Source organism: Truncatella angustata (assembly GCF_020726525.1).
Source record: "Truncatella angustata strain MPI-SDFR-AT-0073 chromosome Unknown BKA67scaffold_4, whole genome shotgun sequence".
NCBI lineage: Eukaryota > Fungi > Ascomycota > Sordariomycetes > Amphisphaeriales > Sporocadaceae > Truncatella > Truncatella angustata.
In genome coordinates, this window is record NW_025763384.1 from 3,234,722 (window position 1) to 3,254,731 (window position 20,010).

The following is a 20,010-nucleotide window of genomic DNA, read 5'->3' on the forward strand; positions in this document are numbered from 1 at the left end:
AAGCTTCGATCACCGTGTCAGTAACGCAAACCTTGCCAGTGTCTGCCATCGAGTGGCTCTAGTCTCTCAAGCTTCTCTGCACTTTCCAAAGTCCTGCCGCCCACCTCATTATGTTAAAATGTTTACTCAATACTAATCCTCCTGCTCGTGTGTCTGTGTAACACCAACCAAGGTCACGCTGGCGTCGCCAATGGGTTTCGCTGCTGTTACGTTGACGCAAGGAGTTGGACAAGTGACCGTCAACACGACTGGCTCAACTAGCATCCTCTTCATGGAAGTTACTAAAGTCCTGAGCACAACAGAAACCACACAGACTGATACAACAGAAATGGACAGCACACGGAAATGTCTACTGCCACGACGTTTGTCACGGCCACCCTCGAGGTGATGGACGTCGTCTCCTCGACCCTCTCTTTCACCGGGACCCTGAACGAGACGGTGGTAACCACCGCGGCCGCCGCGCAGCTGACATTCTACATCCAGGTCACCAACAGCCTCGCGGCGGGGCAGTACGTGGTCGCGGACTCAGACCCGCTGACGTTTCGTCTACATGGAATTGATTGCTGGCTCCAATCATGGCGCTTAGGGTGGCATTTAGCAAGATACCGATAAGGTTAAATATTTAGGAATTGGCAAGAGCACTTCCGCGAAGCAGGGGCACCATGGCATTCATCTCTACCGCTGTCGGCTGGCGACACGACCCACCCAACCGAGTCGTCACGGTCTGTCTGTTGCTTGCGCAGACCATGCCAACCCAGTCAAGTGTCACATACTGATTCTCCAGAATGGCTTAAATGCATGGTAATCACGTTCTGGTTCTGGAGAAGAAGAGATAAACTCGCACGTGAGGGGGAGCAGGAGAACCTCGATTGACCTATATACATTTGGCGTCTGGCCACCGTCACTATATACATCCACGTTGTGACACTTTGCGCTCTCAAACGCCAGCCTCAGACCACACCACCGTAACTACTCATGATATGTGTTGTCGATACAAGCCTCGTGGTTTAGAGCTTCACGGTCGATCCGATGGGGCCAAAACGGATGTTGGACCAGATGACTTGCCTGTGGACATGGGTTAGCAGCGACTTCCTTCGGGATCGAACCATTACAGAGGAAAATGGCAACTTACGCATTGGGGATGCTGGCCTCGACGTCGGATGGGACACCGGAAGTCGTGGCACAGTCGCCTCGGTCGGCGCCAAGAGTGCCGGCTTCCGCGACGGGGTAGGACGAGTCGAGCCACAGCATGTTAGCATAATGCTACTATGTGATCAGCAATGCATCTCTTGGGCTCACTGCATCTTTGCACACTCACGTCATCCCAGATAGACATGACCAAGACCATGGGGTTCGAGGTCAGGGCCGAGTTGAGCTTGGTGAAGCCTCCGACCTCGGAAAAGCGGTCACGGTCGTCAAAGACGTCGAACTCGGCAGAGCAGTAGTCAGGCGTGATGGAGCTGCTGTCCGGGAAGCCGTCGTAGGTGGGCTGGGGGATGAGGATCTTCTTGCCGTTCTGCACAAAGTACTGGGTCAGGTTGTTCTGGGCGAACGAGGTCACGACCGTGAACTTCTGGCTGGTGTCGACGGTCTTGCTCTTGCCGTAGAAGTTCTTGTTGCCGTTTCGGTAGGGATTGTAGTCGCACCCATTGGCGTCGCAGTCGCCAGCGAACCGATCCGCGGAGTATGTACCACCACAGCCTGTGGTCTGGCAAACGTGGTAGGCGTTGTTGGTGCAGGGGTGAGGGGTCAAGGCGAAGGAGTGAGAGTTGGACTCCCTATCATGTGTCAGCAGATAATCTGTTGCTAATGCCTTTCGAGACACGAGGACACTTACCAAACATCAATCTCCGCGCAGCACGCTCCGTAAGGGCCAACGCCAGCATTGGCATCGTTGGTCGATGGTACCCAGCCTTCAATGTTGGCTTTGCCACCGACGAACTTGAGGTCACGGGCACACTGGGCGTCGCAGTATCCTGTTCCATACTTGGCGCCGGCCTTGTTGTTAGTTTGAGTGGACATACCACCATCGGCGGGCATGGCGACGAAGTAGAGGGCGGCGTTCAGCCCACAATCGACGGCCGACAAGTCAACATCAAATGCCAGTTCGTTGCCGGACAGAGTAAACTGCTGGTACTTGTCGGTGCTAGCCATCAGATACATGCGAGACCCGATGTTTGTACTGTAAGTGCTCTTCGTGATGAACTTGAGTGTCAAGGCGTTACCACTGGTCGTGGCACCATAAGTTCCGGCGTAGTCTGCGCCTTCGAGCGCGCACTTGGTAGTGCAGTCAGTCTCGGTGCTGCAAACGGAGGTCCACTCGTTGCCATCATAACAGTTGGTTGTGCTGCTGACGTCGTGCAGCCAGCGCCAGTTGGCGTCAACGACGACCTCGCCGCTGACCGTGGAGCATGAGGAGCTCGTACATTTGCTCCAAGAGAGCTTTGGATGGGTCTCAGTCTGCTGAGTGCCGACCTGTTGTGCGGCGGCAAAGCCTGCCAGGGAAACGGTTGCTACAAACCCTGAGATCATGGTGTTGAGGTTCAAAACTAGGGAGTTTACCGGTGTGTCGTTCTGCCCACAAGACTATATGACAGGAGCGGAAGCAGACTTTATATACTAATGAACTAGCAATTTGAGTCACCAACTGCAGTTATCGCCTCGCCCGTGGTAGCCCAGACACATCATGCGACACAGCATGAACGGCCTAGATCAATCGATGTCTGACATATATTGAACATCGACACGGAAACATCGCAACGCCGTGCCGAGTGCTTTGATATTCGAGATCCGTCATGGACAAAAGGGGCGTCTCGTCCCACAGATCCGATCTGATACCCCTGACGTATGAATTGATTCCTTCAATCATCAGCCTGCTTCGCCTGGTCTAAGCCTTGGCCCCCTGGATATACCCTGGTCTCGCTGCCTCCCTCAGAGGTTAACCTATACTTCAACTCAAGAGTTCCTCATCGTCCGATGTCCAGAGTCGGCAGGTTTGGCACCTCTATAGCTGGGGAGACTTGATCCTGGGGATGTTAAGAGGAAGTAGCGTGGACGCCGGAGAACATTCATTCGTGCAAAATGTCCAGCGTAACATTGTGTGAAACTCAAAGCTTCATTCCGTACAATGCCAAGAAATCTGACTTAGCTCAGTCTGGGGAGCATTGGTTCCCGCAGTACCGGACACACTTCGTGACAACGCGATACCACATGATCGAAGTCAAGATCAGAGTTTGACCAATAGCCTGGTCTCGGTTCTCGGTATGTTATGAAAAGAGCACCCCTCACCGGAAACAGGTCGTCCGATTAAGTGGCATTGACATTGGAGAGTGTGGGGTAAGATATCCGTCCAGCATCTCCGGGCTTGTCGCTAGTGGTGGGTCATTTCGGCCGGGATCGACACGGCAGTCTACTGACTGATCCGGCATAGTGACCCTTTGAGAGAAAAATGTGCCTGGTTATGTTCTAGATTCCAGGTGACTTTATTGGAAGAACATACAGCAGATTTCACTGATCTTGATCTGCAGGGCCGCACAGCTCTGGATCATCGACTGTCAACTTATGTATATTTCTGTGCGTGTGAGTTGCGACACCAATGTTCCTTGCCTGTGCCATGCTATTAACCCAATCCCTGGTTGAGAGTCTCCATTTTAGGTATCAATATGTCAACTGTACACGAGCGGACCAAGTTCGGAAAGTGAATAAAGAGAGAAAGGGCTGTGCAAAGACCTGGGGCTTGGTGGTATCGTCCAATTATAGGGGACGGAAGCGACATGGGTACGGCAAACTCGGTATAATCGTGTGATAATATGTCGGGGTTGGATCCGCCTACCGCGTGGCGACTTGCTTACGGTCTTATCGATGCATTATTTATGGCTGCCAGCCGCGTAGGTCGGCTTCCCCCTTGCCAATGCGTTGTCGGTGTAGTACCTTTTTGTTTTTCTTCCCTCTTTTTTTTCCTCTCCTCATTCTTCTTTCGTTTTCCCAGATTAGTGGTTGAGGAAATTGAAATGAAAGGCATTTGAATTATCTCCGGTCTGCACCTCATGTCGAGGCCCTCCTTGCTCTATTCATGCTGCCATGCAATCACAGACCAGGAGTGCCTGACAAAACTGGCGTCGACGCGCAAAGGCCTTCTACCTCAGTAGCGAAGATCTCTTGGAGCGGAATTCCACTGGTGTGCATGTCCTCATTAATCCAAATATGTACATCTCCCAATGCAGTGGGCAAGAGATGCTGTACACATGCGCACTGATAAACAATCTGCCCAACCGCTGTTCGTAACTCAACTACTGGCTAAAGAACTGACCAGTAGTCATGGTTGATTAGACTGTGCCCAGGGAAGATCAGTTCAACTACTCACCAAGGTCGAACCAGTAGGATCCTGTATCTGCGAGTTTGATGAGCAATGTAGCGTCCTTAGTAATCCCTGTGCATATACCCTCCTCATTGAAGATCCGCAAAGACTCCGGTATTTCGTCGAGCCTGGGAAGTATAAAGGTGTAACCAGTAGCAGTACTGCCAAATAGATGATTCCCGACCATACTCATTTGTTATGACACCCACTTGAGTTGCCATGACTTCATCACCTATTCTTCTCATACTCGGCGCGGGATCAGGTGTTGGAACAGCAGTCACAGAGCGATTCGCAAAGCTCGGCTACAAGATAGCCCTTGTCTCACGCCGGAATTCCAGCCCTCCCTCAGTCACATCAGAGGGGTACCTAAGTATTAGAGCCGACCTAGCTGACGTTGACGCGTATAAAAGCATATACGACTCCATTCGTGAGACGTTTGGTGGAGTTCCTAATGTCATAGTCTTCAACGCCTACGGTCTAACGGCCCCAAGCGAGGAAGGCAACATATTCACGGTGCCATTGGAATCGTTCCGTCATGACTTGGAGCTTGCAGTGATTGGCCCATATGTTGCTGCCAGAGAAGCCTATCGGCTCTGGACCGAAGATAATGATGAAACCAAGAGAACTTTCATCTACACGGGCAACATCCAAGCGAAAAAACTGTTGCCCATGCCTGTGATTACCTCTATGGGTGTGACGAAGCGCGCAAGCTATTACTGGCTGGGTGTGGCAGACAAGTTGTACCGAGAGAAAGGCTTCCGGTGAGTCCCGAGTCGTCGGGGGACGGACAGATAAACAAACAAACAAACAAACAAGAGCTGACGTGCTGGATATAGTTTCTTCTTTACAGATCAGAGAAGCTCTCAGGGCGGGCCGAACAATGTTGCTGGACCGGAGGAACACGCTGAGATGTACGAGAGAATAGTCAAGAGTCCGGATGAATATCCATTCTACGCCACCTTTGTGGACGGGAAAGGGCTGGTACAGTTTGAGGATAGTGAAGAGTGACTAAGGTTAGTGACTCGGGGAGGGGAGCACCATGTTAAATAGTCGTGGTTGAGATGGGTGTGGTAGTGGCAGAAATACTGCGTAGACTCTAGCGTACACACTCCTGGTCAAATGAAATTGTCCATTCCAATCCGTCTGATCATACTGTGCTTTGCGTACTTGGATGATGCTTGGAGCGTGGCCTTGATATACAATTGAACGCCTCCTTGACAGTTTTCGGTGAACGACCTTAACATGGCACTGATCTGGCCCCCGCCTTCACCGAAGGTGCCCCGCCCACTGCCCCTCTATTTGCATAAACATTTTGGTGCCGGCTTCTAGCTCCCAGCTCCCAGAGCCCAGTCCAGAGTCCAATTGCACGAGCTTCCGCGCTGTTGACTGCTTTTTCTTTTGAGAGGCAGCTATAGCGACAATGGCAACCAAGGGCAAAGAAGCCACACCCAGGTAAGCGCCCCATCTCTACCCCCGAGGCAACGCACCCGCCCCCACCCCTCGAAATCGAGCAGAGACTGATCCTAGGTGCACAGCGGCAAGGAGGCCGGATCTACGAACCCGCGAGGTATTCCGTATGCGCCATTCGTCGACAAGGTCGAAGACTATGTCACCTCACGCGAGGAGGTCGAGCCGACCCTGCGCCAGTTCCAGGAGATGATCTCCAAGTACCAGTTCATGGAGCTCAACCTGCAGAGGAGAGTGGCGGGGTTAGAAGACAAGATGCCAGATATCCAGAAGACCCTGGAGACCGTGCGCTTTCTACAGACGAGAACAGTATGTCGAAGAGGGGGATGAGCATGTCCGCTTTGCTCTGCTCTGCTTGGCTCGGTTTTGCTTTGCGTTTACAGCAGCTGCAGCAGTAGCTGATGTTTGTTTTACAGGAAGAGTCCGACCCGATTGAGACGACTTTCGAGCTCAACGACACGCTGTACGCGAAGGCCTCGGTGCCGCCTACAGACGAGGTATACCTGTGGTTAGGGGTACGTGCAAAAGGAGGCGGCTCGCGGCCTTATTATCAATGCTAACGACGGCATACAGGCAAATGTCATGCTGTCGTATCCGATTGATGAGGCAGAGGCACTACTGGAACAAAAGCTTTCCGCAGCCAAACAAAGCTTGGCAAACTGCGAGGAGGATCTGGATTTTCTGAGGGAACAAATCACGGCAAGTCACGCGCTATTTCTATTTTTTAGGTGAGAGATTCCAGGCATATGCTAACAGAAAACATAGACGATGGAGGTAGCGGTTGCGAGAGTATACAACTGGGACGTTGTTCAGAAGCGCAAAGATAAGGCTGACGAGGAAGGCAAGGGCAGGAGTAAAGAAGGCAGCAAAGGCCAGTCAAAAGATTGAAAGTCCAAAAAATGACAGATAAGGGGGTTTCGACCTTGGATACGCGCCGCAGCCTTTTCATTTGACACCCAAAAGGCTACATTCTTCCGCCAAAAAAAAAGCACAAGGCATTTAAGCCAGCGGTGTGGTGGTTGAAGTAGTGCAAAGAAGTCGTCCCAATCGTCAGCCGCATTTTACACTGCGGGTTTGCTTGACAAGGACAGCTTTGTGGCTGCGCTGCGAGGCAAGGTTGGTCAATTCATGAAGTTAGTATAGGCGCAACTAGACCCCGTGCCGACGTCGAGGAGAGGCAGAGAGGCCTGACGTCAGATTCCAAATGTCATTAGATTAAACCACCAAACATCTAACAGGGAAGACGTTTCTTAATCACCGAAACACAGCAAACACAAAGTGAGCTATGGGAACAGCCAGACTAGCTGAAGCTGAAAACGCGACAGCTGTCGCGTCCTCTCAATGGGCCTTGAGCGGCCTTCCCTCTCAACTCCAAACTTGCCCCTGGGAATGCCATAAAACACTTCCCACTTTCGTATTTACTTTCACCGTTTCGATAGATTGAAGCTGGCCGGGCTGGGGTCGGATGGTGGGGACTGTACCGGGGGGCGCTTTTGCTGTGTAGATCCATATTCTGCCGCAGAGGCAGAGAGCTGCTGAAGGACCCCCTGGCTCTGCCGTAGTTATTATGTAACCAAACTTCTCCACGTCCAATCCACGCACAGCCGTCCCTCATTTTCGTTCGGTTGAACTAATTTGCTGTACAGAACTTAGCGGTTGGGCACCCCTTATTGTCATTAGCGACAACCCATCAGCCCAAGCTGCTATTCGGCGAGAGTCCCTTTTCTCTCCCAGATTGCGGAGACCCTGAGACCTAGCCTCTGTACCGTATGTAGAAACCTCGAGTCCTGACTCGACTCGACTTTGCCTTGACAATGCTGTAATCAAGAACGATAAGACAATCCCCATCCCTATCCCAATCCCTGCATATCCATCATCCCTGAAGGCTAGAAGTGCTGCGTCCCTACACACTGCGGAATACATATTTCGCTTCCCATACCCCACATCTGCTAGTATTCCATTTCTATCCTATTGCTCACCGCACCTACAAACTCTCAAAGTTGCTTCACTCCACCTCCCATCGCATCGCACCACACAAAGCGCAAAAATGGCAGCACAAACGATGCAACTAGACCCCAAGTACGACGACTATGACTTCCCGACGACTGCTCCCGAAGCAGCGAGCGGCCATCCCGGCCACCTCAGCGAGCAACAGCAGGCCCAGGTCGTCCAGCTGCGCCTGATGCTCGAGCAGGAGGGATACACACAGAGGTTGGACACCCTGACTCTGGTACGGACATTCTCTCCTCGTCTGGACATGGGCACGCACAGAAGCACACTTGCTAAAAATAAATCCCCCATGCAATAGCTGCGTTTCTTGCGTGCACGAAAGTTTGACGTCAACTTGTCCAAGCAGATGTAAGACACTTATCTATCCCCTCGGCGGTTACATGGCCGAAGAGCGAGCAGCTGATCACCACCACCGCAGGTTCGTCGACACGGAGAAATGGCGAAAGGACACCAAGCTTGACGAGACGGTGCCCATCTGGGATTACCCCGAGAAGGAGGCTCTCTTCAAGTACTACCCTCAGTACTACCACAAGACAGACAAGGTATATCTACATCTACATCCATATCTATTCGCCGAAGGTGGCGGGGGGTGGTTTTTTTTTTTTTTTTCGTAGCCGAAGCAGATCTTGGCATGTGCAATCATCTAACACTCTACAGGACGGTCGCCCGGTCTACATAGAACAAATGGGAGGCATCGACTTGACTGCCATGTACAAGATCACCACAGCCGAGCGCATGCTGACCAACCTCGCCGTCGAGTACGAGCGCCTCTCCGACCCTCGTCTGCCCGCTGCCTCGCGCAAGGCCGGTCAGCTCCTCGAGACCTGCTGCACCATCATGGACCTCAAGGGCGTCGGCATCACCAAGGTCCCCCAGGTATACTCATACGTCAAGCAGGCCTCGGCCATGTCGCAAAACTACTACCCCGAGCGCCTGGGCAAGATGTACCTGATCAACGCGCCCTGGGGGTTCAGCGGCGTGTGGAACGCCGTCAAGGGCTGGCTCGACCCCGTCACCGTCCAGAAGATCCACATCCTGGGCTCTGGCTACCAGAAGGAGCTGTTGGCCCAGGTGGCCCCGGAGAACCTGCCCAAGGCCATCGGCGGTACCTGCGAGTGCCCCGGCGGCTGCCAGCTCAGCAACCAGGGTCCTTGGCAAGATCCCGAGTGGGCCAGACCCGCCAAGTGGGAGAAGAAATCCGAGACTGTCGTCAACGAGCCCGGCACAACGACTGCCCCTCCTCAGGGCACTGAGCAGATCCCCATCGCTGGCGGCGAGGGCGCTGCTGCCCCTGCCCCTGTCCCTGCACCCCATGCATCCTAGGAGGGGAATCTGGCATCTACCGGCACGATTTGTAAAGGAGACACGTTCTAGTGTAGACTCTTATGTTGGGCTAGGTGGTGGCCGAGCGGCGGTGAGGACTTGTTGCGGTGTTGTTGCGACAGACAAGAAAAGACACATGCGTCCCGGTTTAGAAAAATGGAGGACGCGTTTGTGATCTGCATACTTCATATAAATAGGACGAGCATAAATGCGTAGAGGCTGCAGGAATAATAAACCTGACCTTCAAAACAGGCAGGCGTTAGACAGGGTACCAAAACCGACGTACTCCCAGATCGTATACAGGTGTCATGTAAATATTGATGCTCGTGCCATGTTCATGATAATCTTCGCTGCTTCGTGCCCTGCTGGTATCTCTCATTCTAAAACGCCATTGTCAGGCAAAACCCCAAGCACCACTGCGACATGGCACAATCCTTCTTCCCTCATTTCTTTGTTGGTTGCTGACCCAGAGAATGATTCCTCGTCACCTCTCGGTGACAACATAGCTGCCGGCGCCCCTGGCCCTCTCCATGCGCGCCACCACGGCCGGCATATCCCTCTTCAACCTCGCGAGGCCCTCCACCGCCCTCGCGTATGCCTTCTCCACGTCCTCCTGCCTCTCCAGCCTATCCATGCTCAACCCACCGCCGCCGGCAGCCTCATGCCCCGCGCCGGACGAGGAGGAGGACGGCCCGTCCTCCCTCGCCTTCTCGGCGGCCAGCGCCTCCTCGTCCCGCGCCAGACCCTCCCGGAACGCCTCGGCGTACGCGCCCGCCGTCGCCGAGGGCACGGACTTCTTGAGCGCGGCGATGTCGCGCAGCAGGTCCTCCTCCTCCCGCGTCAGGTCCTCGACGCGCGACCGCAGGCGCGGGTCGAAGGGCGTGTAGACCACCTCGGGCTCGCCGGCGCCCCTCGGGAGGGAGCCCGCCGAGTCCGGGGACAGCACCGAGAGGTCGTCGATGTCGAGGCCGTTGATGGAGAGGTTGGGCGCCGAGAGGGCGAAGGTCTTGGTTATGTACTGGAGAGAGAGAAGGTTTCGTTTGTTTAGCTTTCTTTTTCTTTGCCTCCCTCTTCTTGTCTCGCTAGTACTTCGCGAACGGGTGGGAGGGGGGAGGGAAACAACTAACTTCGTCGATCAGTTCCTCTATCCGGTTCCGCAGCTCGTCCTCCTCGCCCTGCGCGCCCTCGACCGGCGGGAATGCCTCGTTGATGTGCTCCGCGGCCGCGCGCCGCACGTTGGCTAGCAGGTAGGTCAGGTCCTCGGGCGCCTGCAGCTCGATCTTGCGGTAGTGGGCTGCCACGGCCGTGTTCATCTTGGGGGGGCCGTAGGTGTTTTGGGTCGTGTTTGCCTCGTGCGCGCAAGCTCGCAGTAAATAAGATGTCGCTGTCGCTGTCGCTGTCGCATTGTTTACTTTCCTGGGTTCCTAGTTACATGGGGCTTATCGCTTCCCCTTATCGCCCAGCGGGGCGGTTGGAAGGCAGGCAACGTGGGGGCTTGGTGCAGCTGTGGCTTAGGGGTCCTTGGTAGAGCAAGTACGCTGTGCGTAGAGTAGTTACGTCAGACACTGTGAAGTCGACCGGACCAATATCATATTAGTCTAATCTAAGGTCATAATACACATTATGTAAGAAATTTTGATTATCTCACTGATATACTCCACGACCATCTCCTATTATTCCTCTTCTTCCTTTTTTTTTTTGCCAGCTTTTCCGAAAAGTGTTGGCTGTGATACCATTACAACAACTTCTCTGGAGTAGCAGTCCGCCGTGTAGGTTACAGAACTAAGAGTGAGTACGTGGGACAGAGTTCTTTCAAGGTTTTATTCAGGTGCAAGTACCTCCATATCTCCATAAAATCCAATTACGTTGCTGAAGTTCAACTGTGGCTCAGCCATCTGATTGTGTAAGGCAGGGGCGGCGCTCGACCACGTAGCAGGCTAGCAGTGTCTCTTTAGAAGGACAGGCCACAAAGCAGCGAAGTTTGTTCTGACAATCATCTAATCTAGTCTAGGACAAATCAAATATTGCTCAAATTCAGAGACAGAGTGCTTGTGCAAACAACCGCACAGGCATGATGTCCTGATGGCAGTGTTGGTCGTCGGGATATAAATTATACACAGACTGGACCATGGAAGACGAACAAACTTGGTCGAATAATGTTTTAATGATCTATAGTCGTGCAGGCCTTTCATATTGTCCCAACTTGTGCTGGCGGTATATTTCGCTGCGCGACTTAATCGCCCTCTTTTTTAAATCAATGGGATACGTGGGCAGAAGTAACAGAATGTTGACAATATAAATACTTGCTACGGTATGAACCGATTATTCCTATCACCATTTTATGTATATTCTTTAATGGTACATTGCCAACAATCGAGATGAATACTACATATTACATGCTCTGGGATTCCTGGATGATCCTGTTGACCTCACTAGTTTTTGCGACCCAACAAAGACTAGAAGAGAACAGGAGAGAGAAAGCAGAAGAAGAAGAAGAAAAAAAAGGCTTGATAAGCAGGGAATCATGAGCCTAACACACTCATTGAATAATATGATAGCCAGTAAGTCCCGATGAACGTCTGGTGGTTCAGACTGGGCGTACTTTATAGACCACTTCAGATAAACTCGGACGGGTGGTGCCATCCCGCAGCCTTGACTGAACTCGCTCAGCTTTTGGCACCGTGACTTCTGTGGACTCCAAGCTTCGCATGATTGGCTCTGTAAGGGCTTCTTTCAGGCTGCCAGCTTCTCCTGGCCCAGGCACGGCAAGATTCCGAACCTCTTCCTTCCGGGGTGCATGTGGATGGAAAACAGGTTTTCTCCGGGAAAGAGATCACAGCGTAGCGTATGCTTAACGCTCGTTGTGCACAAAGAGTGCTTCCCTGCGCTTGGCCGAGGTAGCACGGGAAACATCGCTAACATAGCCAGCCGCAAAAGTCCTAGCCGTTGACGAAACATTGTCAAGTAGTATCACCGTAGAAGAGCTTACTTGCCGGATGGGGCTGCCCCTGGGTTTTCCATTCAATATTACAGCCAATCATGCAAGAACCCGGCATCCCCTTCTTTTCGTATGGCACAGCAGGAGGAGCAAATCCTAACGGCAACTGTTGGGGCTTGCAGAGTGCTCTGATTTGAGGCGTATATCGAGGCGGATGTTCAGTATGCCGGCCAAAAGTATGGTGTGATTGATGAATCTCTTGGCGCATCCTTGTAAGGCACAGCGTACGAACGTTATAATGGCTGGGGGCTAGGTTAGTTTGGTCACGCCCCGTGGGATCGGAATCCGCTAACCAGAGAAAAAAACAGCCCGGCTCTCGCTCTCGCTAGAGTCTACCCTGTTCTAAAAGGACAATGCATGCATGGCAAAGACTGACCGGGGAATATCGCTTGTATGTAGTTCTTATTGGCTGATTTGGATCGCCTTGTTGGGCCTAGCCAAGAAATGGAAACTTTTCACAAGCGCGTTGTAAACATATAACCCTTTTTGTACTGTAGTGTGCACAACGTCCGTGATATGCCGCCATGTGGCCCTGCAGACATGATACAGTGTACCAAACCACCAACCAACAAAATCCTGAATCTCACTCGACTTGATCTAATTGGCCGCCAATATGGATGCTTGTATCTTGAAACCCTCCGACCTTTCTTCCTTGGCAGTGTCATGGAACTGCTTCTAATATAATGTCGCCTTTTCTGCCTAGACCAGCCCGAAAACTTCTACTTCGATTAAGGCCCCACCTGCTCCTTTGACATCTCAACTCCGTGTAAGATTCTCCTATTCCAATAGTAAGTTGAGGGAACCGCCACCAGAACCTCTAATGTGACTTACATGGAACTTGCTGAAATATATTTCTACCTTGATTGTCCGTAGCAAGGGCGGGGGGCAACGGCATCGGTGGTGGCGCGAGTACATCCTGCACCCCCGGAGATAATAGGTTCTGGTGCTGCAACCGGGAGGGCGGTCACTGAGACCGATGCTGCGAGCACAGCAAGGAGGACGTGAGCGATGGTGGCGTGCATCTTGAATAAACTAGATTGGCGTACGGGTAATCAACTAAAGCTCAGAGGTGACGAATAAATGTAGCTGAATTGTTTGTAATTGTTGAGAAGGAAATTCTTTTCTCAGCATATGTGTGGTAAGAGAGACTTGCACGTGTTTACAATGCAATCATAGGTTTGATTTGCTGGGCTTGGCTATCCTTTTTGAGTTCTTCGGCTCACTTGAACGACCCATCAATGCCATCATTTGTCGTGTTCAGGTTCATGTATCTACACGGCACAGTATATTGAGGGTATAGCCAGTCTGGTAGGCTGTGCCTGGAAGGATTGCGCTCCTGGACTAGTCACCGGCCGTAGGATCCACATCACGGCTTCGCTTACTGCTTATGACTCAAAAGGTTGCAATTGACTGGACGAACAAACGAGGCCATGGTTATGTAAGGTCTAGCCAATTCATGGGACCGTTGCGTGACCAACTGCAAGGTGCGGTTGAGGGCTGCCGTGACCTGACTTTGGGGGCCTAAAATATAGGACCCCCCATCTAGCGCTGTTTGTTGCTGTATTTCAGTTTCGGCAGCAATCCACCCGTCTCCACGCACTCGGATTCGACAATCATCGCGATCCTCAGCAGCTGCAGCTGCAGCAGTCTCAAGACTAGTCGTCCATGATCGTCGACAAATATCTTATGGAAGAGCCTGACGCTGTGGAGTTTTCAAGTGACGAGACCGATCATGGCGCTTTGTGGCCTATTACAGCGGCACGTCCGCTCGTGAACCTCAGCCGGCCGGCAGTCTGGGTTGCTTGCTCTCAGATATCGATGCTTGATGGTCTCAAGCCAGTTTGAGAAGTGGCATTTCGTTCATTCATCTGTGCATTTGCTGGAACGCGAGACGTTGATGGCAATATCCGCCTCATGTGCTTATGCGGCACAGAAAACCAAGGAATACACCCGGGTATGGTACAAGGGGGCTCGCCCTGATTGGGTCGCACCCCCTGCCAAAGTGACCGGTACAGTTTTCAAGGCCTATGGGCTACCATCTATTTTGAGATACCCATGCATTTTACCTGAGGTTGGTTAGGAAACACGGATTCGGCCGGTTCCTCGGCTGCATGCCCATGCTGACCAGGGAATCCCATCCACCATAGGGCTGGGCCGGTACCCAGGAATCACGTGGAGATTATAGGATTCCTAGGACAACCCATCTTCCCACATGTTGTACGATACATCCGTTTTTGTTATGTGATGTGGACCGACTCTGGATCTTGCTTACTTACGCTAGCAGTTGCAGCATATCGTAGAGCTGGCAGATCCAAATGAAAACTCGTCAATCAGCACTGGTAAGGAGACTGAGTGCGCAATATACACAAACCAGGGCACTGTCGAATTCTTGCAATCAATTGGCCTGATCTATCATATTTTGGATCTGGTTCCGACTGAATTTGTGGTATTGTCCGTACTTGCGACGACCGGGGAACCCCCCCATTAATTAACCTCTATAGCATCAAATCATTGTGTCAGACCACGTCCAACAATATCATTACATCATATCACATCTCCTTTAGAACCAAATCAACTTAATGATGCAGTCTTCTGGCGGGTCGCCCTCTATGCTTAGTATTGCCCATAGCAATCACTTCCAGGATTCTCGAGACCGCGCGAGATAATACCCCCACCAGTACACCCAGCTTCTACATTCCCATCTACCTGCCTTGGGGCAGGAATAACAGGTAGAGCGCCCGACACTTGGGCGAGGGCGATAACGCTCAGAGCAAATGTGATAATTTGGGACCGCATGTCGACAAGTTGACGCGCGCTGTGAATTCGACAACTGATACTCAGGTTAGCACATGGAGTAGTTCGAGGCAGAGGACTAACAAGAGGGTAGGTAGTAGGACTCTGATATACTGAATCTAAGGCGACACGGCTTTGCGATCTTGAGCATGAAGACTTAAATGCTTGAGAGACTAAAAGAGTAATTGACCATTATGCCCCCATGGCTTTTATACACAGATATTGGAGGCCATGTTGGCTCTGTCATGATATCTGGAAATATTATGGATCCTACGGTGTGAGTGTTCAAGTGCCAATGTGGCACATATACACAGGTCATCAATCACATTTCTGCCTCAACCCATCCTTGCTATTATTGGACGCTAACCTTTCGCATTGCCGCGCGTATTCAGCCCCGTCGACTATGATCCTTCTATTGGCGCTTTACATTGAGCTGCCTAGAGTCGTACCCATGAAGATGAGAATATAATCTTTGTGGCGTTTACCGCGCCTCTTCACCTATGATATTAAGTACTTCACAGACATCGGTTCGAACGGCTGATCCTGTGCGCGGCCCCCAACAGCTGTCATCCGAGCAAGCCTGGCAGAGCTGACATTCAACGAGGGTAAGGTATGGCATCGATGAAATTCAACACATCCAAGAACTTAAATTATTTCACCCATCCAAATACACTACGGGACTTGCATGCGTTTACCGGTTCGCCCACTACACATCGAAGACCACGGACTGCGTCCTGAATACTGATCCATAAACGAGTGTTTATGCGCATCACAACCTCGCCAGCTCAAAAGGTCATATAGCATGACAATGAATAAGGAAAATAGAATCACGTATCCAGCGGGGATTTATTCAAAAAGAAACGAGAGAAAGGCGAAAAAAAAAAAAAAAAGAGAAACAAGGCTGTGTAATGTTTTTGTCATTCTACGATTCTTTCTCTTCTATCTCTGCAACCAGACCTATTTCTCATCACGATATTTAGTAGCGGCAAATACGAAAAATCTCCATAATTGTGCCATGATTTTTCAGAAATAACCACCAAATCCGTTTCACCGTCGCAACATATTCAATTCGTGCTAAGTTCCAGCATTCGAAGCTCTTTTGCAAAACTTCATGAAACACGCCCACTCCTCTTCTAATCCCGAGCTTAAATCTGGCCCACCGGAGTTTGGAGATAACGTTCTGGGGCAGTTACAGTATGCATGGGAAGGAATAGCCTGTGATCCCCAGCTAAAATCGTTTCTAGTGCAGAAGTTGCCAATTCTATGTAAAGAGGTCGAGCTCTTGTAACCCAGGATTAGTTCAATTGGTCCTGCAATCTCAAGGACCAAACGGAGGCACTTCGACAGCGAAGCGGGCATGGCAACTAGGGAAGATGGGTCAGTCTGGCAGAAGCAGGTCAGGCACTGAACGAGCCAGAGTCATAACTCACTCAGCAGTTTCGACAGCCTTTTCTGGATCTTCCAATGCAAACTGCTTGCATGCTTCGACACCGTAGCCATTGTCAACCGTGCGCAGTACATCTCTGAAGTGTGTCGCCTCGTGAACAATAGTGCTGCAAAGCTTTGTGAGATCACTTTTCGTTTGGCATGGAATAGACTGCAGTCCAAACTTACTCCCACTGTGAGCGATGGCCTCCAGGTGGCACCACGGTCTCATCGAAGTACACACTGCAAATTCTGACGTCTCCGTATGTGCCGCCAATCGTCGCGATCACGGCACTGCTGACGCAGGCACAGTCATAGCGGAATGTTGTGGCTAGATCCGGTGCGAATTTCTGGAACACCGGCCTTAGTATATCGTCTCACAATCTTGCGCCTCTGATCCAGATAACATTTCATACCTTGAAGGCGGTCAGGATTCGATTATACCTTTCGGTACTGAACGCGCCGTACCAAGTTGTCTGGATCTCGCTGCCGTTGGGATTGTCTTCCAGATGCTCTATAGCTGCGAACGACTTGTTCGTGGCTCGCTCGATAGCGATCTCAAGTGTGGCTATTTGCGAATCGGTACATGACGTGAAAGTTGCTGCCAAGCTTCCTGACAGCAATGGCAGGAGGCTGAACAAACGATATCCCCGCATCTTGCCTGTTTTATAACTCGTGATCTGACGACAAGTGTATAAGCAGGTCAGGATTCAGTTTTCCTAGAGGTTTCTCTGTGGCATTATTTAAAGTGGCATGCCCGTACCCTTGCTTCTTGGCAAACATCTTTTAGGAAGGCCGATCGGATCCAGTTCCGCTCGGCATTTGGTGTTTTAAATGAGTACGTTACAATACCTCGTATTGAAGGCTTCCTCCAAAGTTAGAGATAGCCGTTAGATAAGACACAGTCAAAAATCCACACATCCATACTACTAGACCACTAATATTCCACGCGATTGAGTTTCGTGATGGTTTGTATGAATATAGTGCCATTAACACCTCGCCAATTGATGGAGACTTCTAAATGCAGAAGAACACATCGTATTTCCTATTCTGACTGATCGCTTTTTTGGCAATAATTATTTTTCCAGAGTATGACACCATTCTCGGCGTCTTTCCCACGCTAGAAAGCGCAACTGAGAATAACCTACCCCTGTCATAGCTCGCCTCCATGAATGATCTCACCAATTTTGTTCATCGCATAGGTTAAGCTCTACCTATTCTCCACATGTGTGGGCAATTGTTTTTAGACGGGCAGGTACAAATAATACGAGCTGGACCTGGGTCTTCTTTTGGCTTCTCACTGTCCGTGTCGAAGAGGTGGCCATACTCGAATGCAGGGAACTCCAGCCGGCAGCGGTCCTCGTCCGGCTTGTCGCTTGTCGTCGCAGCTGCTCTAGTAGAGCTTGACGAATGGCTTCTCAAGACCGTTGCGCAACTTGCCCTCCTCTCTAATTCCGCTGGTCAACTTGTGTGGGCAGTTTGAGCCCGCGCCACCGTATCCTGCATATAGTATTAGATCTTGTGGAGACGCCTTAGTATAGTTTTGATAGCTAACATACTACGCAGATATATAGCGGCAGAAATCGAATCCAAGTTACGACAAACGGAAAGAGAACGTGAAGACATACAAAGCGCGCCTGGCAGCTGCAGGCATAGTCGATCAGTCTCGATCAGCCGTCATTGTTTAGATGCTTCATTGAACGACAAAGCCATTATAAAATACACATATACCCGTGGCAGAGCTGCGGCTGAGAGGGACTACTCATTAACCCATGACCCGAAACTTGACTTACTGATGTGAATGGTAACGGCCTGGGTTCAAATAACAGGAGCACGTATATAAAACTAGACTGTAAGAGGTTGAATGAATGAAGTGATAGGTATTGGTAATGAATTCAGCTAAACCCCTTTCGCTCCAGTAATCTAGGGGCATACGGTCCTTATGTATCAACAATGAACAAAACGCCCCATCGGACGTAACCCTAGCGAAGGTTGAGGGTGGAAACATGAAAATTTTGAAGAGGGATTTATGGGAATCCTGGCTGAAGCGATGTGGCGTTGATGCGCAAGTTAGAAGGGGTGAAAAAAAAAAAAAAAAAAAGGACAGCCAAGGCTGGAAACGAGCCGGCCAGGAGATGGATATTTTGCGTTCTACAAGAATGAGACAGGTATGAACCACACTGTATTGTATTAGTCAAAGTCTTGCATTGAGTTTGATAATCGTGCTAGATGTGATCAAACCATACACGAGACCCGATTGGTTTGTGAAACCGCACGCTTTCAGTTGGAGTTCCGTGAATCTTAGGTATTGGGAATAGACACTGTTAATTTCCTTGGCATGAAGTCGTTAGACTCGACTATGATCAATGCAAGGGACCGGTTGAGCGCGTTGGAACTAATTGTAAACGATCTCGTTGCCGGCTTCTTTCGGTGGGTCTTATCAACAGCAAACTGCACTAGTTTACGGGCCATCTCCATTGCAATTTCTTAAAGTCATTGTCATATAGAACCTGCACTCCACGAAATTACAACACTACTTTCAGATTACCATGACAAACTAGTAATCTTCCCTTGCTGATTTCATACTAGAAAACGACCAATTTTCTATTGACCGGATCTGTAGACTACTTCTAGACTACCGAACGTATTTACCATTGTCTAGACCTCCGTCGCTACTCTGGCTTGACAATTTGCGTCGGATTCTCTCAAGAAATCACTTGGAGTTGAAGTAGGCCCAGTTCTGTTTCGTTGGTTGAGCAGCGCCGACCTGTTACCAGAAGCGCTGCAGGGATGGGAGAAAGGGGTACACTCTACAGAACCAACACCTCATACCCTGTATGCACCTACGCTGGGTAATGGCCATTGCGAGAAGAGCTAGTTGCCGTGGTGTGGCTATCTTGTCATGGAGCCCATGATCACTTGGAGTGGACGTTGTCTGTTATGACAACCGGCAATGCAGCCAAGGGAGCCAGTTGGCCTTGGCAAGAGGTGCAAATCGAAACCATGGAGAACATTGGCTCAATTTTAGCAAACATACTCAATTACCAACAATAATTGATCAGAATTCAATCAGAAGATGGTCAACACTGTTACCCCTTGACTTGGCGGAAAGCGAGAAAGTTGCAGCGGTTTAGATGTTAGTTGATAGTGAAGTTGCAGCGACAAATAAAAGGAGACTTTCATCTTTGGATATCACACATACCCGAATTCTTAGCCACAAGTCAACGGCTTTCTCAAAAATCAGAACTGAAGGCTAAGCACAGCTTTACTGCTTCCTCATTGATTATCTTGATCAAATATCACCAGCTTACAAATTAACTACTCCACATTTCCAAACACGATTCTTCACTCACAATGGATTTCATGGCTATATCATCGTCATTGCTGATTCTCAATTACTTCACTACCTCTACCACATTGCCAGATAAAGGGAATACTTTACCATTTGATGTAAGAAACATCTGTATTGTTGCTTGTTCGATCTAATTTCCTTGATGGATAGGCAAGACAGATCACATGCCCTTTGTTAGGCGATGTTTGCTATGCTCAAGGAGGATGCTGCGAAGGTGTTTGCAGCGGTTGGAGGACAGGTCATGGTACCTGCGTTTTGTAAGGGTCGTATTATCATGGGTTGTTG

General features: G+C 50.5%; 7 protein-coding genes across 7 annotated transcripts; 3 read left to right on the forward strand and 4 right to left on the reverse strand.

Moving 5' to 3' along the window:
* Positions 1–1,007: 1,007 nt before the first annotated feature.
* On the reverse strand, positions 1,008–2,532 carry BKA67DRAFT_517223 (glycoside hydrolase; the record flags this gene model as incomplete). The annotated part of the gene is made up of 4 exons (XM_046097883.1): positions 1,008–1,065; positions 1,133–1,263; positions 1,319–1,778; positions 1,838–2,532. 4 exons carry the CDS (start codon positions 2,530–2,532, stop codon positions 1,008–1,010), a joined length of 1,344 nt encoding a protein of 447 aa, XP_045958973.1.
* Positions 2,533–4,576: 2,044 nt separating this feature from the next.
* BKA67DRAFT_536008 (uncharacterized protein) lies at positions 4,577–5,365 on the forward strand (the record flags this gene model as incomplete). The annotated part of the gene is made up of 2 exons (XM_046100092.1): positions 4,577–5,118; positions 5,194–5,365. The coding sequence occupies 2 exons, from the start codon at positions 4,577–4,579 to the stop codon at positions 5,363–5,365; spliced, it is 714 nt and encodes a 237-aa protein (XP_045958974.1).
* Positions 5,366–5,475: 110 nt separating this feature from the next.
* BKA67DRAFT_566053 (Prefoldin subunit-domain-containing protein) lies at positions 5,476–7,095 on the forward strand. The gene is made up of 5 exons (XM_046102849.1): positions 5,476–5,809; positions 5,893–6,133; positions 6,241–6,339; positions 6,398–6,523; positions 6,590–7,095. Exons 1-5 carry the CDS (start codon positions 5,778–5,780, stop codon positions 6,710–6,712), a joined length of 621 nt encoding a protein of 206 aa, XP_045958975.1. The 5' UTR covers positions 5,476–5,777; the 3' UTR covers positions 6,713–7,095.
* On the reverse strand, positions 7,096–7,480 carry BKA67DRAFT_566060 (uncharacterized protein). The gene has a single exon (XM_046102850.1). The coding sequence runs from the start codon at positions 7,437–7,439 to the stop codon at positions 7,125–7,127; it is 315 nt and encodes a 104-aa protein (XP_045958976.1). The 5' UTR covers positions 7,440–7,480; the 3' UTR covers positions 7,096–7,124.
* Positions 7,481–7,655: 175 nt separating this feature from the next.
* On the forward strand, positions 7,656–9,261 carry BKA67DRAFT_287576 (Sec14 cytosolic factor). The gene is made up of 4 exons (XM_046095989.1): positions 7,656–8,054; positions 8,133–8,182; positions 8,253–8,376; positions 8,492–9,261. Exons 1-4 carry the CDS (start codon positions 7,872–7,874, stop codon positions 9,155–9,157), a joined length of 1,023 nt encoding a protein of 340 aa, XP_045958977.1. The 5' UTR covers positions 7,656–7,871; the 3' UTR covers positions 9,158–9,261.
* BKA67DRAFT_287723 (uncharacterized protein) lies at positions 9,262–10,596 on the reverse strand. Its single transcript, XM_046095990.1, has 2 exons — positions 10,285–10,596; positions 9,262–10,175 (listed from the first exon to the last, which is right to left on the reverse strand). Exons 1-2 carry the CDS (start codon positions 10,468–10,470, stop codon positions 9,642–9,644), a joined length of 720 nt encoding a protein of 239 aa, XP_045958978.1. The 5' UTR covers positions 10,471–10,596; the 3' UTR covers positions 9,262–9,641.
* Positions 10,597–16,266: 5,670 nt separating this feature from the next.
* BKA67DRAFT_677239 (uncharacterized protein) lies at positions 16,267–17,212 on the reverse strand (the record flags this gene model as incomplete). The annotated part of the gene is made up of 4 exons (XM_046108819.1): positions 16,790–17,212; positions 16,563–16,723; positions 16,379–16,501; positions 16,267–16,312 (listed from the first exon to the last, which is right to left on the reverse strand). The coding sequence occupies exons 1-4, from the start codon at positions 17,027–17,029 to the stop codon at positions 16,267–16,269; spliced, it is 570 nt and encodes a 189-aa protein (XP_045958979.1). The 5' UTR covers positions 17,030–17,212.
* Positions 17,213–20,010: the final 2,798 nt, after the last annotated feature.

Bases quoted from the DNA above. Each gene is read 5' to 3' on its own strand.
- BKA67DRAFT_566053 (XM_046102849.1), top strand. From the start codon at position 5,778: ATGGCAACCAAGGGCAAAGAAGCCACACCCAG. The intron at 6,134-6,240 runs GTATGTCGAAGA...TTTGTTTTACAG, and splicing joins GCTTTCTACAGACGAGAACA to GAAGAGTCCGACCCGATTGA. The intron at 6,340-6,397 runs GTACGTGCAAAA...GACGGCATACAG, and splicing joins AGGTATACCTGTGGTTAGGG to GCAAATGTCATGCTGTCGTA.
- BKA67DRAFT_566060 (XM_046102850.1), bottom strand. From the start codon at position 7,439: ATGAGGGACGGCTGTGCGTGGATTGGACGTGGAGAAGTTTGGTTACAT.
- BKA67DRAFT_287576 (XM_046095989.1), top strand. From the start codon at position 7,872: ATGGCAGCACAAACGATGCAACTAGACCCCAAGTACGACGACTATGAC. The intron at 8,183-8,252 runs GTAAGACACTTA...CCACCACCGCAG, and splicing joins GTCAACTTGTCCAAGCAGAT to GTTCGTCGACACGGAGAAAT. The intron at 8,377-8,491 runs GTATATCTACAT...AACACTCTACAG, and splicing joins ACTACCACAAGACAGACAAG to GACGGTCGCCCGGTCTACAT.
- BKA67DRAFT_287723 (XM_046095990.1), bottom strand. From the start codon at position 10,470: ATGAACACGGCCGTGGCAGCCCACTACCGCAAGATCGAGCTGCAGGCG. The intron at 10,176-10,284 runs GTTAGTTGTTTC...CTCTCTCTCCAG, and splicing joins TAGAGGAACTGATCGACGAA to TACATAACCAAGACCTTCGC.